The sequence below is a fragment of the Nilaparvata lugens genome, chromosome 14 (assembly GCF_014356525.2).
Source record: "Nilaparvata lugens isolate BPH chromosome 14, ASM1435652v1, whole genome shotgun sequence".
Lineage (NCBI taxonomy): Eukaryota > Metazoa > Arthropoda > Insecta > Hemiptera > Delphacidae > Nilaparvata > Nilaparvata lugens.
The window spans coordinates 8,936,073-8,954,738 of record NC_052517.1 but is presented as its reverse complement, the minus strand read 5'-3'; the positions used below and the strand labels follow the sequence as shown (position 1 = coordinate 8,954,738).

At 35.4% G+C, this 18,666-nt stretch overlaps 1 protein-coding gene across 2 annotated transcripts in view; it reads right to left on the bottom strand.

Annotated features, from left to right (window-relative positions):
• Positions 1-18,666, bottom strand: part of LOC111050857 — a 201,553-nt gene that overhangs the window by 72,764 nt on the left and 110,123 nt on the right. The window contains exons 17-20 of one of the 2 annotated variants that reach the window (XM_039440722.1): positions 16,878-17,043; positions 13,430-13,607; positions 7,420-7,474; positions 1,007-1,174 (exon numbers count right to left, since the gene is read on the bottom strand). In XM_039440722.1, coding sequence (XP_039296656.1) covers positions 1,007-1,174; positions 7,420-7,474; positions 13,430-13,607; positions 16,878-17,043 — 567 coding nt within the window. Of the gene's footprint in view, positions 1-1,006; positions 1,175-7,419; positions 7,475-13,429; positions 13,608-16,877; positions 17,044-18,666 lie in introns of those variants that run through there. The other variant, XR_005572881.1, reaches the window with a different exon arrangement.

The following is an 18,666-nucleotide window of genomic DNA, read 5'->3' as shown; positions in this document are numbered from 1 at the left end:
AAAATCAATTTTCCTGAATTTCTGTTTTTAATTAACAATATCTTCGAATGTGTAAATCAGAATCCCTCTGGGCGTAATTTTTGATCTACAACCTGAGACCAGGTGGAGTGATGTATCTCAGATTTTCATGTACACCTGATAACAATGCTCCTTGTATTTTGAAAACACCTAATTTCTAGCTTCATCAATCATCAAGGCATAACAAATTTTCCTGCCTGATGAGTGGATTTAGCGGAAATAGCTGGAAACTGGAAAATTTACTGAAAATACAAGGTTTCTTCATAGAAAATATACAATAATATTGCAGATATTTATTAGAAAATGCAATAAAAAGAGGAGGGTGTACTGGAATTTGTATGATTGATGGATGAAATATCCAAATCAACTATTCAATATTGCAGTGCATAGATTACATTGAAGATTACATAGATGATTTAGAGGATAGATTCTTCATGGTATTGTTAATCCAATAATACAAAAATTTTCTGAAAATATCAATTTCTGAGAAAGTTATTCAATTTACTGAAAAATACCAAAAATAAAGTTATTTTTGGTATTTTTCAGTAAATTGAATAACTCTCTAAGAATTGATATTCTCAGAAGATTTTGTTCTATTAGATCAACAATACCATGAAGAATCTATCCTCTATATTTCATGGATTTATCTCTTACCGAACTTAAAATGTTCTGTCACAAACCCAAAAATTCAAACCTTAGGCGCTCATACTCAAAAAGTTATGATCGGGAAAAAATGTTTTCCTGAGAAAACTTTTTTCATTTTGATAGCTTGATAGTATACAAATCGAAATACTTTGGAAAATATCACCAGTAGAAAGTTTATTTTTAGCCTTTCCACGGACTTAAACAGAAACACTTTAGGTTCCCAACAATATGTTCAACCGACTTTCTTTTCTAAATTGTCAAATAAAATATGGATCATATATAAATATATCAATGTTATCAGAAATAATGTTGAAAATGTATAATCTATTATTGGTTACCTCACCTGATCGTCTCTTGAAATCTTGTGCCTTTTTTGTCTTCATCCGACTTCATCCCGGGATGAGGCTCTCTTATTTCCAGAGTATCTCCCAGTACTGCAGGGAAGGTGGTTTTGAAGAACTCATTGTCATTCAAAATATAATTGACATCTTGAATCTTCGGGTAATGCAGCCTAAGCAAAGTATGAGCATGTTACAATGAAAGACTCATTCCAACAGAACGAATATAATACATGGATCAATATGAGAGCAATTATGAGGGTTACTTGTAGGTATGTCAATCCCGGGATCCCGGGATCCCGAATCCCGGGATCCCGGTTCATTTTTGATACCTAATAATCCCGGGATTTTTCAGCGTCAATCCCGGGATTTTCGGGATTGTAAACCTGAAATTGTGAATCATATTTTTCCAAAAACAATTCAATATGGAATTTATTTACGGTGATGGATATGAGTTTTTATAACTAATTTATTGTCCTAAGTGTTTACATAATTTATTCTACAGGCACAGTCTACAGTTGCATTATACATAATACTGATTGTATACTGTACTCTTTACTGGCTTAATAGAATTTGCATTATCAGTTCGCATAATTGGCAGAATGGTTGTTGATCGGTTGTTATGTCTCTAAACTTGTTTCTGTTTACACAGCACCACAATTACCAGTCTAGACGGCGCAATATTTGCAATAGTTATTCCCTTGAAATGCATTCCGAACTTTGAAAAGACATCAGAAATAAAAAAACACTTACGATTCACTCTTTGTCTAATTATTCCTCTCCTCTTCACTCTCTCTCTATCATAAGTAGAATTATCTAGTTGAAGTAAATATTATAGTTGGCTCTACGAAATTTCATTTAGTAGTGTAGTGGTTCAGCTTTCGCGTTGTTTGGTCGGTATGGCGTTACGGTCTTACAAAAATTATTTTATTTTATTATCAATATTATTAATTCAAGTGATATTAATTCACTCTACAGTATTTACGTAATTGAAGTGTGAGTTCTGTCCCGTCCTGATGTAGGATAGAAATGCTTCAGAAGATGGCGCTACGCAGACTAGTGTGGAAAATGGTGAAATTATTCCTCATGTGCTTCCTTATGGTCTGGACAAGAGTCATCTTGACCTCCTACTTGAAGAGAATGTGAATCTCATGGACCAAATAATATCTATAGGCAGTGAGATAGAGAAGGCAAGGAAAATTCAATCTCAAATGGAAGATCTTACTGTTGCTTTCAACACATCAAGAAGTGAACATTTGAGCTCTTGTGATTCGCCTACAAATGTAGATATTAATGTTAGACTATGGGCTGATAGTCATGGGAAGGGAATAACCACCCACATTGCACCAGGTGCTCCAATGAAGATTGTTATCAAGAATATGCTCTGCAAACGTGACATTGAGAGTACTAAATCAAGTGACTATGTAGTTTTGATAGGAGGCACAAATAGTTTCAGTGCTGATGGAAATACAGAGGATCTCTTGAAAAACTTTACAGAACGTCTTGTGAAAGTGATAGAGGCATACAAGCATACTAACTTTATTCTCACTACTGTTCCATATAGATACGATCTTCGAGAGAATTCGATAGAAAACATCAGCATCAATCGTATCAATAGAGTCATCGGAAATATACCTAAGTTCTATCAAGGGGGATCTGTGAAGATTGTTAGTGTTTGGGCATATGAAAGATCACTACATACAGGTCATGGCTTGCACCTTAACAAAAGAGGAAAACGTAGATTAGCATGGGATATTTATGAAAAGGTAGTTGAGAAGTCATTTGGAAAAGTATTCAGGAAGCATGAAAGAGGACTGAGACCCGAAATACTAGTGGAAAATGGATGCAACCCATCAAAGGAGATATCAGTTAGGACAATGGAGAGATCTTTTTTAGGAAGCCCTCATCGTATAGAAGCTCATGCCTTGAGTATATCAGCGTAGAAGATGAACAACATCCATCATTTGATCGCCATCACAACTCTGGGCTGGTGGACTCTAACCCAAATGCAGCAGGAGTGAAGCCCCCAGCCGCTGGTGTGAAGGTTGTACCTGCTAGGGATTGTACACCATCATTTATACCTAGTATTATTAGTCGTAGGGACACTGTAAATAAATTAAAAATAATACATCAAAACATAGATGGTATATTCAACAAGATAAATCAGTTGGATTTTTCGATTGATGATGAAAAGCCTGATATTCTTATAATTACAGAGCATGGATTGAAAGATTATGAAATTAGCTGTATAGAGTTCAGTAGAATGTCTTTCTTTTGTAGTTATTGTAGATCAGGTATGAGAAAGGGAGGTGTTGCTATTTTTGTGAATGACAATTTGCTCAATTGCCTTGGGGACAAACTATCAGTTTTAGATTTAAGTGATAACTGTTTAATGGGAACCATTGAAATGTGTGGTATGAAGTTGTGTCTTGGAAGGGAAGTATTTTTTGTATGTGGTGTGTATCGCCCTCCTAATGGAGATATTGACTTTTTTTTGATAAATTCTCATGCTGTATTGAAACAATTACGGAGAGATTAGGCAACAAAATTATATTAGCTGGTGATTACAATATAAATGTTATGTCAACTTCTCCTGAGCATAGAAATTTATCTCTTATGCTGGATCAATATGACTTGCGTTATACCATAACTGAGCCAACAAGAATAAGGCCCAACTCGTGTACTGCGATAGATAATATAATAACAAATATTGAAGATGAACTTTGTGAGTCATCCGTATTACACACATTACTGTCAGACCACTCTGCAATAGTTTTCTTGATTAATTCATCTCCAAATTACAATAATTGTCATAATAAAGAGTCTTCTGGTATCAACTATAATTGCTCTGAATCAAATTTAGTTAATTTAAAAGCTGCTCTTATTAGAGAAGAATGGTCCTCTGTGTATGAAAAGAGGGATGTTAATGAACAGTTCAAGTCATTTCATAATACCCTCCTTTATCATCTTGGTGTTCAGTGTCCGGTGATAAAAAAGAAGAAAAAACTAGGAAATGATAATAATGATAGAAATATCAGAAACAAATTGGCTTACTCCTGAGGTTGAACAGATAAAAGCACTTCTAGACATAACTAAGAATAGAATTGATCAGGGAGCTGCTATTGATGATAATCTTCTGAAAAGAGTTAAGCAGATATATCACAGTAAGATCATAGTGGCCATGAGACAGTACTATGGTAATATAATCAAAGATTCTTCAAACAAATCTAAAACAAGCTGGAATATAATTAATAATTTTAGAGGCAAAAATAAGGTGGCTGAGCATGATATTATTCTTGAAGAAAATGGCATAAAAATTAAAGAATCTAAAGCTGTAGCTGAGACTTCAAATAGGTATTTTATTTCCATGGCTCCTGAGATGCAAACCAGTCAATCTTCTGTTGAATTTGCACAGCACAACAATATACCACATAATTTTGTTCTCTTTCCTACAAATGAAAAAGGAATTTTAAAAGTTATTGAGAGTTTGAAAATGAAGAATAGTGTAGGTTATGATAATATTCCAATGAAGGTGATAAAAAGCTGATGAAAAGGTTATGAATTAGTTGAGCCACTTGTTTTCATTTTGAACTGTATTTTCCAGTCTGGAGTTTTCCCGGACGCCCCAAGATAGCCAAAATCATAGCCATTTTCAAAAAAGGACATAGAGCTAGCAAAACAAATTACAGGCCCATATCTGTATTACCTGTTCTCTCAAAAATTTTTGAAAAAAATTATTCATAATAGAATTTCAAACTATCTGGAAAAATTTAAACTTTTGAGTGAATGTCAGAATGGTTTTGTAAAGGGCAAATCAACAACTACAGCTGCAATCGAATTCATTGGAAATGTTATAGAAGAGATTGATGAAGGCAACTATGCAATGGGGGTACTACTTGATTTGTCTAAGGCTTTTGATAGCATAAATGTCAATATTCTCTTGAAAAAGCTTTTTTTGCTGGGTGTGAGGGTTGTTGCTGGCAAATTGATTGAATCATATATGTCCAATAGGATGCAATACGTTAGTGTATGCAATGGAGGATATAGAGCGAGCTCTGATAGATTGAATATAAGCACTGGAGTCCCTCAAGGATCCATACTTGGACCTCTTCTGTTTGTTCTCTATATTAATGATTCGCAGCTCTCAAAATATTCCCAGAATCTCGGATATCACACTTTATGCTGATGATACTTCCTTGTTATTTCATAGCAAAAATATTGTTGACCTTGAGATCACATCAAACTTATTCACAAATCAAGTTGTGCAGTTTTTTAATGAATGCGCCCTCTCTGTGAATCCAAGTAAAAGCCTGGCAATTCAATTTGATTTAAAGAAGATACATCCTTTTGAACCAGCTATTTTTATAAATGACAGCAATGTAGAAAATGCTAATGTAGTTAATTTGTTAGATTTAACTGTCGATGACAAATTGTCATGGAATGAGCATGTGGATAGGGTGGTGGGTAAAATTAGTAAGGGACTCTTTGTCTTAAAGAGTAAATATTGTAAAGTATGTACCATTAAACGTAGCAAAATCTGTATACTTTTCTCTGATTTACACTCATCTTGTCTATTGTATTGAGCTTTGGGGAAGTACATCTTTCGGAAACACTCAAAAAATTTTCATTTTACAGAAGCATGCAGTACGGTATTTGGCTAAGCTTGATTACAATCACCCCTGTAGAGATGCCTTCATAGATTTAAAAATTCTAACTTTACCATGTATTTACATCTACAGAGTTGTTCTTTATATTGCTAATAACTCAGACTCATTCAAAACTAATTCTGATATGCATGGCTATAATACACGAGGTAGTGGCAATCCATGTATTGTTCAGCATAGATTGAAGTTTTCCGACAAAGACCCTCGAACCTATGGTCTGAGACTATTATATAAGCTACCTAGATCTCTGTCCATGTCATCTGCAACTTTTAAAAAAGATCTGTATACTTTTCTTGTGGAGAGAGCATATTATAGTGTGGAAGAGTTCCTCACTGATAGATAAATATTGTTTATTTCATAATGTCTGTAGTATTTAATACACGTGGTTGGATTGCTGGCTGTGACATGCTTATTCATATGACATTCTTTAGGCGGTTTTGAATTATTCTGACGATATATGTTAAGTTTTTGTGATATCTTTTTATAGATTTTGTGTATTGTTTTACAATTTATTGTAAATATTGTCTTTTGACTTTTTTAAATTATTGTAAATATTGTCTTTTGACTTTTTTAAATTATTGTAAATATTGACTTGGCCTGTACTTTCTTGTATTGTTTATGGCTTGATAAATATCTTATCTTATCTCATCTTATCTTATCTTTTGTTTCACATGAAAAAGACTCTGATGAGTTATCTTGCTTTCCTCAGTTCTCACTATCATCTAGGATACAGCAAATTTAAGGTAGGACATGAAATAAAACAGTTACTCCTAATCTTGAAAACATTATTTTATGGAAATAGAATGTTCAATTTAAATATTATTCTCAAGTTTTTTTTTTCATTTTTATAATAGCCTCTCCCTCTTTAATGGACTCTTTTTCATCTCCACACACTGTTACTGAACATGTAATTGAGGAGGTACAATTGGTTGAAAATGCATTAAACTGATTTTCGCCAATCCCGGGATCAGTCCCGGGATCCCAGGATTGATATTGGATAGTCCCGAAATACCGGGATTGGAAATCAGTCCCGGGATTGACATCCCTAGTACTTGAGACGTAAATACGAGGGTCATTCAGTAAGTGAAAATGCATCTACTTCCTTCTCGAAAATAGTCTAGTTGAAAGGAGAATTACTTGATAACAACTTGTGAACTTCTATTTCAATAAATGATAATGAGAAAATTAGATAGCATTAAATTGTGTGTTCATATAGAATATCTCCTTGTATCCATTGTCGTAATATTGACAGAAGATTGTTCAATAAATTGCAGAAATACAACATTTTATATTTGTGCTTGTGTGAATGAAATGGATGAGTACCTATTAATAGATAACATTCCAAGTAGCTTCTCCATTTATTCAAGTGGAAACTCATCAATTACCTATTTTTCTAACATAAGACCACAAAGCAGCTTAGCCTATTATTGAGCAGAGAACAGTTTAAAAAACAGCTGATACCAGCATTCCATGCACGAAAGACATGTTTTGCACATTGTTGTTATTTGGAAATGACTCCAAATAATAACATAGAAATCAGTATCATTTCCAATATTAATATGACTGTGATAATAACTTAAGTGTTGGGAGAATCATTGTGTGCAACTGATTGCTGAACTCAGGTAGGCCTATGCTTTGTTCGGTCATATATTGACAGTTTTGCACAGATAACCAATCTCTCATTTTCCTGTTCACATTTTATTACAATTCCCATAATTTTGTTTCCATAAAATTCTTTTTTATCAAAAACTCACTCGATTGAATGTAGACCAACATTTTCAGATGATGATTCAAATTCAAGTGCACCGTCTGGAAAATTATTGGGAAACATTAAGATCATATTATAATATATAAGATGAATGATAATCATCTTGTCACAATCACTCAAGTTCTTGGTAGAATTATGATATGAATAGGTAAGAATATGATCTAGGATTTGTGAGTGAGTTGCCTACTACAAGAAGGGAGAACATATACACACTTGAATATTGCAATGATTTTTCTCCTCAGAACTTGATACTTTCACTCACTCATGGTTAAATTCAATCACACTCATTCATCTACTTGGTTTGATATTTTTCGCCTCACTGCACAGAAAGCAGCTGTTTTCCAGTCCCTACGTAGATCTGAAAGACATTGTTTGCAGACGACTCTCGTCTGACGTCAGAACAGGTTTCTTTCTGGCCTAGGACGGAAAGAGTACCCTTTCCAGCCGCTAACATGAAACTAAGAAAGGTGATAAAAAAACAGCTGATCAAAAAACTTTCCATTATTTTTGTTCATTATTCAATAATTAAAACATTTACAATAATATCATCTTATTGTCATTTGAAAGAATAAAAAAGTATAAACTCAACCTCCCACATAATTAAACATAATCTTTCAGGTTATTTAGACAAATCAGAATAGGAAATAAAAATACTTGGACAATTTCCTGATATTGAGATTACCTCAGATTTGCTAGAGCTATCACCTTCCACTTCTGCTTTCGGAAGTGCTTAGTAAATAACTATTCTCATATAATTATAATATATTGTTTATTTTCGTGTTTGGCGGAAAATAGCGTTCACACCACGGGCAAAAATGTTTTTCCGGCTCTCAATCTTTTCTAGTCCTCGGCCTATGGCCTCGGACTTGAAAACCGATTTCGAGCCGGAAAAATCTCATTTTCTGCTCTAGGTGCGGAATATACTATACTGTACATTCGCTTTCTGAGCTTATAGTGGCTAGGGTAAAGTAAATTCTTACTTTTTCTATAGAGACGACTTGTACATTGAAGTGTACAATGGGCCCGTTCTGTGTACATAGAATGTGGTAAATTGTCCGATTCACAATTTACCAAGTAAAAAATTCCGCGTCCCATTCCGCATACCAGAAACCAGTTCCAGTTCCAAGTTCCTACCCCACAGTCGAAGCATGGTAAATTGTTACAGTTCCAACTATCCGAGCTCTCATTGGTCGATTGAATTTTATAGTCTGCTTGCTTCTCTGCGCATGCGCTGATAGCTTGTTTACCATAGCATAGACATAGAATACATAACCAACAAAATTATGTTTGATAACCATTCGTTAAATTAATTTTTCTCTTCATAGTCACACTTTTCTAAACGGTAAGTTTGTAAAACAGCCTTTCTTTATTCATGCAGCTAGTAAACATTTTTGTTTAAATCAACTTTATAATTGCGCGCCAAAAGCTTGAACCAACGATTTTGAAATGGTGTTCCATGGGAAACTTTTGCACTATTCACGTGATGGAACAATTTACGATTGGAACTGGAACAATTCACTGTACATGGAACGAACACTCTGTCAACTGTTGTATAACTACAACTATAAAGGAAGCAGTGGACACAGTTCAGAAAAGTTCTTGAAGAGTTGTATCTTGACAGAGATTTCAGGCCTGTATAGAGTCAAATTCTTATGTACACTTTACTGTACACTGGGTCTGAGGAGGTCAACAGCAGCGAGAAAATTTCCAAATTTTCGCAGTTCCAATTTTTTTTTGAGATACTCATTCAATTCCAACTTTTTTTCTAGCATGGAATCAAAATGGTTGAGTTCAAAGCCACTGATCAATTCCATTGGGTTTTTTTTTTACGTTCAGTAAAAAACCTGATCACAGATTAGTGATCACAGATGAACCACAGATTGGAAAGTCGGCTAGTATCTTGACGCCATAATCCGCCATCTTGAAAGAAAGTGTAGCATTGTAATACAGCAGTAGTTTTAATTTCTAACAAGATGATGCAGTCATGTGTCGTGGTCTTGGTGCACTCAAATCTTAGTTGGATTGATACCTTCCATTTTGTGTGTATTCTGTGGCTGAACGGTTGCTCATGAGTCATGACTGACAGATGTTTCCCTTGTTGATCATATTTTGTTAACAAAACTAGAACTTAACCTATTTCATTGTAATCAATTAAAATGGAAAACCATCAGGTGATTGGAGTACTTTAGTAACATATGATATGGAAATTTCAATTATAATTTATTAAGAGATTGGGAGAAGAAGAATATACATGCTAAAAGACGAACTTTGAACCCTTAAAAACAACCCTTAGAGTTAAAATATTGCCAAAAGATTTCTTAGTGCGCCTCTAAAGGGCCAACTGAACATACCTACCAAATTTGAACGTTGTTGGTCCAGTAGATTTTTAGTTATGCGAGTGAGTGAGTGAGTGAGTGAGTGAGTGAGTGAGTGAGTCAGTCAGTCAGTCAGTCAGTGAGTGCCATTTCGCTTTTATATATATAGATTGTTTATTTTCGTGTTTGGCGGAAAATAGCATTCACACCACGGGCAAAAATGTTTTTCCGGCTCTCAATCTTTTCTAGTCCTCGGCCTATGGCCTCGGACTTGAAAACCGATTTCGAGCCGGAAAAATCTCATTTTCTGCTCTAGGTGCGAAATATACTATACTGTACATTCGCTTTCTGAGCTGAAAGTGGCTAGGGTAAAGTAAATTCTTACTTTTTCTATAGAGACGACTTGTACATTGAAGTGTACAATGGGCCCGTTCTGTGTACATAGAATGTGGTAAATTGTCTGATTCACAATTTACCAAGTAAAAAATTCCGCGTCCCATTCCGCATACCAGAAACCAGTTCCAGTTCCAAGTTCCTACCCCACAGTCGAAGCATGGTAAATTGTTACAGTTCCAACCATCCGAGCTCTCATTGGTCGATTGAATTTCATAGTCTGCTTGCTTCTCTGCGCATGCGCTGATAGCTTGTTTACCATAGCATAGAAAAAGAATACATAACCAACAAAATTATGTTTGATAACCATTCGTTAAATTAATTTTTCTCTTCATAGTCACACTTTTCTAAACGGTAAGTTTGTAAAACAGCCTCTCTTCATTCATGCAGCTAGTAAACATTTTTGTTTAAATCAACTTTATAATTGCGCGCCAAAAGCTTGAACCAACGATTTTGAAATGGTGTTCCATGGGAAACTTTTGCACTATTCACGTGATGGAACAATTTACGATTGGAACTGGAACAATTCACTGTACATGGAATGAACACTCTGTCAGCTGTTGTATAACTACAACTATACAGGAAGCAGTGAACACAGTTCAGAAAAGTTCTTGAAGAGTTGTATCTTGACAGAGATTTCAGGCCTGTATAAAGTCGAATTCTTATGTACATATTACTGTACACTGGGTCTGAGGAGGTCAACAGCAGCGAGAAAATTTCCAAATTTTCGCAGTTACAATTTTTTTTGTGATACTCATTCAATTCCAACTTTTTTTCTAGCATGGAATCAAAATGGTTGAGTTCAAAGCCACTGATCAATTCCATCGGGTATTTTTTTTACATTCAGTAAAAAACCTGATCACAGATTAGTGATCACAGATGAACCACAGATTGGAAAGTCGGCTAGTATCTTGACGCCATAATCCGCCATCTTGAAAGAAAGTGTAGCATTGTAATACAGCAGTAGTTTTAATTTCTAACAAGATGATGCAGTCATGTGTCGTGGTCTTGGTGCACTCAAATCTTAGTTAGATTGATACCTTCCATTTTGTGTGTATTCTGTGGCTGAACGGTTGCTCATGAGTCATGACTGACAGATGTTTCCCTTGTTGATCATATTTTGTTAACAAAACTAGAACTTAACCTATTTCATTGTAATCAATTAAAATGGAAAACCATCAGGTGATTGGAGTACTTTTAAATGTTTTGTAAAATATTTTAAATGTTATTGAATTTATGTAATCATGCATTTCTCTGCTCCCATTACATTATAATGGAGTTCATCATTTGTAAACAACCTCATATTCAGCCATGTATGTTTATGCTCAGCTACTCTATTTACGTTCTTTTCCATCGGTGGAAAAGTACAATTAACTGATCAGTGAACGAACCGGATATGACGAATTTTTTTTCTTATCAGTTAGACCAAAGACCTTGAAGAGGTATAAACGCACAATACCTATGCCTTCCCAATGCTAGCTCTTACTTGAAATAAAAGGTTCCATTGAGGTATTTTAGCGCGAGATATTATATAATATATATTTTTTGTAATATTATAGATCACAAAAATCTTCAAGATCTTTAATTTCAATTCCAAATAATCTAGCGCTGCATGTGAGTCTATGCATCGTTCAACGACAAAACAGTACTTCTTTCAGAGCCTTTCACATTCACTCACTGATCTCATCGTTCACTCACCGATCAGTGGCTTTGAACTCAACCAATGTTGAACAACTGACTTAACAATAAGTGAACATAATAATCCTATTACAGCATACTGTAAAGGAATGAAATCATATGTTTTCTTTACAGTCATGTATCATTCTTAGAAGTTCTGAAATAGGATCAGTAACTCTTTCAAACAGTACTTAAAAAGTCTATAAATACAGGTCATGATATGATCCCATGATGCATTGCTGGATCGCAATTTTGTGGGGTTCCAGTTCACCAATTTTCTAATCTATTTTCAGCTATTATCATTGTAGATTGAACATAACATGATGTGTTATTAGTAATTTGAATTGTGGAAAAAATTCTTCGGACAGAATTATAGTATTTAGGAAAATACTAGGAACTGAATTTATTGTTGATTTTTAGATTTATTTGATCGGGAACTTTAAACTCTTTCGAGGTGAGCCTTGCATATTTCTGTCTTGTCCCAATGCCTCATGAATCATAACCCATGGGTAACAAGAAAAAGAACAATAATGAATAAATAAATTATTGAATCATTTATTATTGGAAAAATGAAAACCTGAATTTTCATGCAAATTATCTGAACCTGAATGTTGTTTTGAAATGCATAATGAATGTTTTGTTACATGTGGCTTGAATTAAATTGGATTTTGAAATGTACCGTCATGGAAACCCCACAAAATGGCTGCTCCATAAGGAACACGGGTGTCTTGACCTGGTTTCCTTAGACCTTTTGCACAAAGTAGAAGGAATCTTCTACTTTCTTCTTTGTTCTCTGTGCCTTGTGTGCTTCTCATTGCTTCAGCGCTCCAGCTGGGAGTGTTTTCAACTACAATCACAAGATTCCTTATTCGAAATAATTAAAAACCGTGACATTTTCATGAAATTCATGTAGTAATTACAGCAGCAGCATGTAATGTTTCCTGTTTTCCAAATATTCTTCTTTCCATTATTAAGACAAAAGATAGCAGATATGACTTGCACAGAAACTTTTCTACCAATTCATATTATAATATTCCCACAGTCATACTCATGCATAAATCTGAACTGAATTTCCCTTTCTCAACGCTAAAACTGAGGCAACAGTCTGAAGGAATGCATGAAACAGTGAATTCATAAACCAGATTGGAAATAATTTGATGATCCATAAGGTCATGATCAGCACTTATATTTTATAATTAGTTGGTAAGTTATTAAAAAATAACAAGAAATTGGAAGCAGAACTTCTTCTTCTCTTTTCAAATGTCACACTTCCAAAAACAGATGAATTTTTTAAGATACTATAGAAGATACAAAATCTTCCGACACATGGGACATTTCGTAAGCATTCAACTTGTATGGACTCATATTGTCTCTAATAGCCATAGTTCTTGAGAGATGCCCAACATGAAAAAAGTTACCCATGAACCACTGAAACTTCCTCAACAAAGGAGTACGAGGTTGTAACTTTTGACATGTTCACTCTCTAACCAACCAAACAAGAGCTACATTGTCAAAAATATTATTCGAAACATATCACTCTATAACCTATCGTTGACTGGACTATAATAATATTTTGGATATTGTGAAACATACGAATTCAATAATACTCACCATATTTCAATCTTGAGTAATCCTCGGCATTGAGAAATTTCACTTCAGCTATTTCTAATATTCCCACATTTCTCAAATCACTAAAAATAGCAACTCCATCAGAATATAGAATAGTTCTTATCTTCTCAACTTCGGCTGCTTTGACTACGAAATTATTCATAACTCGTAAAATCTCAATCTGTGGAAATGTAGTCATAAGCATGAAACAGTATAGTGATTAGTATAATAATTTATCTTCAATAACTGATAGTAAATGGAACAAGAACAAAATACATGAAAATACCGGGGAGTCAAACATGAAGAAATTCACAGAGACTGAGGTTATTCGATAAAAGGTTGTTCGAAGGGGTGAGAAATTTCAGTTACTTCGGTGTTGAATTGAATAGTCAAAATTAATTTGATGAGTACCAGTATAGAGCAGATATTCTCAGAACATAGAGTATATAACAGCAATATGAAGCTTCTAAAGAACAAGCGCATCAGTAAAAGTACCAAACTTCAAATTCATGAATCCCTTATAAGACCTGTAGTTACCTTTGGCGCTGAATCGTGGACTTCGACTAAGGGAGACAATAGCAACTGTAACAAACTTTATATGTTTTGGAAATCCATTTTTCGAAGTTATTACTCCATTATTGTACTAGACTCTATTGAACTGAAAGAAGGAGCTTGTTTGACTCTGTTAACATTTCACAGATTTACCTTTGCTGTTTGAAACGTTTTTTTTCTAAGATTTTCTTCCTCCCTTCAACATTATACCTTTTGTATGAGTTGCTCGTAATTTCTCTCTCTCACTCCTTGTGATCATTTACTTGCTATTTCCTGATCAAACGACTAGCTAAGTTGTGTAGTGTAGCCAGTCCTAGTAGAGGCTTGCTTGTGGAAGGATCTACTCCCAAGTTGAGCAGTTTCAACTTTTCTGATTTTGTTTTCTATTTTATTTTTCCAAGTAGTCTACCAAGTACTCCTCAATGTAATTGTTTCTAAAAAAGAACATTTTCTCCAGTAGCATATTTTCATTCTAGTTACCACTTTCCATTTCCAAATTTTATTCCAAGTAATGTCCTTAAGGCTCAGTGCACACAATATTGCTTTCTCCAAATCCGCTGCAAAAGGTAACAATGGTTCTACTCGTATATTTGAATTTGGGGTGGGTAACAATGTTGTCAGTGAGGTGTCTGTCGACCATCCTGGGCTGGTGATTGGAACAACCATTTAGGATAGCTGGCTTTCTCCATATGGGATAGTATCAGCTCAAGGTGGTGGTCCCCAGGTACAGCATGATCTTCTTATCTCAGGATGGAGACTCTCTCCCTTCAAGGATGTGAAAGGCCACGCTCTCGCACTGTCTGAGTTGATGAGAGTAGCCAAGATTATAGTAGCAGTAGGCGCCACATTTCTGTAGCATACAACAATAGGTTGAATTCTGCTAGAAATGGTAGAAAAGTGTCATCTAGACCCAAATATAGCATTTGGGGCCAATTCCGGTTTGTCTCCGAATCGATTGGTGTCCAGTATATCATCAATCGGACATTGGGTTTTAGAATAGCCTACATGGATCTAAGTTCCTGATCCAAGTCAAGAATCGTTCTGGTGTGATCAGTTGCATGTGACTGGTATTGTATGGCCCTGCTCGTACCTTTCTGGTACTATTCCGGGGCGACCAGTGTCTGGTTTGTACTCCACCAGACCTCTATATGGGTCAGGTCACATGGTACTCAAGTCCTGTTGTCTGGAATCGTTCCAGTACCATTGATCTCATGTCAATAGGGTTGCATGACACTCCTTGTACCTTTCTGGTACTCCTCTGGGCCAACCAGTGTCTGGTTCGGAACCTAACCTCCACAAGGATGAGCTAAGTGGTTCCTCATACTCAGAGATTTCTCTAGTGATGAGGGTGTTGTGCTGTTGAGGTCATGCAGCCCTCCTTGTACCTTTCCTGCACTTATCCAGAAAGATCGTTAACTATAACAAATGGTGTACATGCATGCCACATGCTCAATTTTGCTTTTCAAGGATAATATCAAAGGGGAAAGGAGCCTCCTTCATACGCCAATATTAGAGTAAAAATCTGGTGTGGCGCACTCACACAACTTTCCTTGCCGTTATGAAAATTGATCACCTGATGCTAGTGTTCCCGCGCATCGCAAGTCTACTATTCAAAGATGTGAGCCAGCTGGTGACAGGACAATAACGCTGGACACACACGAGATCTGCTATCTCTTCATAATGAATGATCAAATAGAATTAACAGTTTGCAATTGAATAATCACATTTTCTCAAATTTCAAGCATATTTTCAATTTTAGGTGAAAATATTACTGAACACCAATTGAAGAGATTTTCATGCTCAATCTTTTCCACTTGAAATTTTTCGTTTGAATTATATCTGAGACCTGATAATTGGGAATCTAAAATCAAATTTTGCATAGATGGGGCGGAGCTCCTGGAATTTTTACAGATATGGGACTTGTGGCAGTTTATATAGCTTATCAATGACTATTCTAGGTATGAATTTGATCAAAATCGTTGGAGCCATTTTCGAGAAAATCGCGAAAAACCCTGTTTTTGACAACATTTTTGCCATTTTAGCCGCCATCTTGAATTGCATTTGATCGAAATTGTTCGTGTCGGATCCTTATAGTGTAAGGACCTCAAGTTCCAAATTTCAAGTCATTACGTCAATTGGGAGATGAGATATCGTGTACACAGACGCACACACACACACACACACACACACACACACACACACACACACACACACACACACACACACACACACACACATACAGACCAATACCCAAAAACCACTTTTTTGGACTCCGGGGACCTTGAAACGTATAGAAATTTAGAAATTGGGCTACCTTAATTTTTTCCAGAAAGCAATACTCTCCTTACCTATGGTAATAGGGCAAGGAAGGTAATAATTATCTCTCGGGCTATAGACTCTATCAAATGAATAGATGCAACTGGTGCAGTCATTTGAATAGAATGCCACCTTGAAGAGTGGCACTTGAAGTGAAAAACTATTGACCCAGCACTGGAAGAAGTAAGGAAGCCAAGAAAGATAATATGGGTTACTTAACAGGAACAGGAACAGGTTAATAAACAAACCAAATCCCTAAAGTGAAGATGATGACTATAGACTCAACAAACTCTCATTCTAGACTGCTATTCGAGCTACATGGCTCAGCTCTATTCCTGATGGCTGGAGTCTATTTCTTATTAATCTTTCTTTGCTGCTCTATTCTACGTTGAATTTTTTTTGTATCATTACAATTTATTATTTTCTAGTAGTTTATTTACTGTTACTGTTTGTCTATTTTTTTCAACACTCCCCCAGATGACAAAACATGAATGGTGTACACACATGTTCATCATGCATGTCCTATCGTTAGTGGCCAGCCTATCAATACACATTATACTGTGTTAAGAATGATCAGTCCTACCTGGCCAGCAGTGCTAATGCATTTCCATACTCTCGTGTTTGCAGCATAATATTGTTGATGAAATCCAGCAGCATTGCCTTGAGAAGAATAGTTGAATGTCTGGACTAGCATTTGCAGCCGTATATCACTGTCAGCCGTCCCGGCAATTGTTGTATTCTCATAACATCTGCAAACAACAAACACACAAATTGAACTTTCAATTTGAATGATTAGAAATCTATTAGATTCATTCATTCATCATTCAACAATAGCAAATTCTTACTGGTGACTAGAGCCTTGAGTCCTTATGTTGTCCGTTTCATTACTTTCCCTGCCCTATTACCATAGGTAAGGAAAGTATTGCTTTCAAAAAAAATTTAAGGTACCCTAATTTCATGTTTTCTATACGTTTCAATGTTCCCTGAGTCCAAAAACATAATTTTTGGGTGTTGGTCTGCGTGAGTGTGTGGGTGTGTGTGTCTGTGAACACGATAACTCCATTCCTAATTAACCAATTGACTTGAAATTTTAAACTTAAGGTCCTTATACCATGAGTATCCGACAATAAGAAATTCAATGAAACTTCATTCAAAATGGTGGATAATGACTAAAAAACCATGTTTTTCACGGTTTTCTCGAAAACGGCTCTAACGATTTTCTTCAAATTTATACACTAGATAGCTATTTATAAGCCCTATCAACTGACATGAGTCTCATTTCTGAGAAAATTGCAGGAGCTCCGTAATATTCTTGAGAAAAATGGTGAATAATCACTAAAACCCCATGTTTTTCACGGTTTTCTCGAAAACGACTTTAAAGATTTTCTCCAAATTTAAAACCATGGATAGCTATTCATAAGCTCTATCAACTGACATGAGTCTCATTTCTGGGAAAATTGCAGGAGCTCCGTAGTATTCTTGAGAAAAATGGCGGATAATCACTAAAAAATAATGCTTTTCACAATTTTCTCAAAAATGACTTGCTGGATTCTTTTCAAATTCCTACCCTGTATAGTTATATATCATCTCTATTAACTAGCATGAGTCTCCTCCCTGAGAAACTAACAGGGGGTCCACCCCATCCTTGAGAAATTTACTTTGTAACCTCCTTCTCATGCTTGAGGTAGGTGGGTAGAGCAGTTTATTCAAAAGAACACATGTCGATATTCTATTTGTAGAACAGCTGTTTTGACAACTTTTGAAAAATCCTCAAATTTCATAATTCAAATAAAGGAAAATGTACTCTGAAAACAATAACAAAAGTATAATCGTAGTTTTAATAAAATTATTTAGCCGCAAATCGGCATAATGTTATTACCCTAGATTATCCTCGTTTAAGAATGAGGCTTATAGATCAATGAGCAAGGAAGTTGTGTGAGTGAACCACACAAGATTTTCATTTTTGATTGATTTTCTCTGTGCCCGACTCTGAACATTCAGTGTTAATTCTATCATCTACTCTCCCCGTCGTCTGAGCGCCAGGAAATGTTAAACATCTACGGTACCCTGGGAGACAAGCTTGAGTCTAGATGACATGGCCATTCAATTATAAAAGGAGAGAGTAAACTGTTCTGCTAACTTTCCTATGATAGTATCCACCTACTACATAGTGAATCTCTCAGTATAACTTGGAAAAAGCCTGAATTGGAAAATGTGCTAGGCACAATTCTAGTCAGAATATGTTCACATAGAGGCTTTCCATAAAATTTGGAGAGACTAATTTCTGGTTTGATAGAAGGATCGAATTTAAGGCCTGCACTATTAAAAAGAAAACCAATGAATCATTCCAAAATTCTGCAAAATGTAGCCAA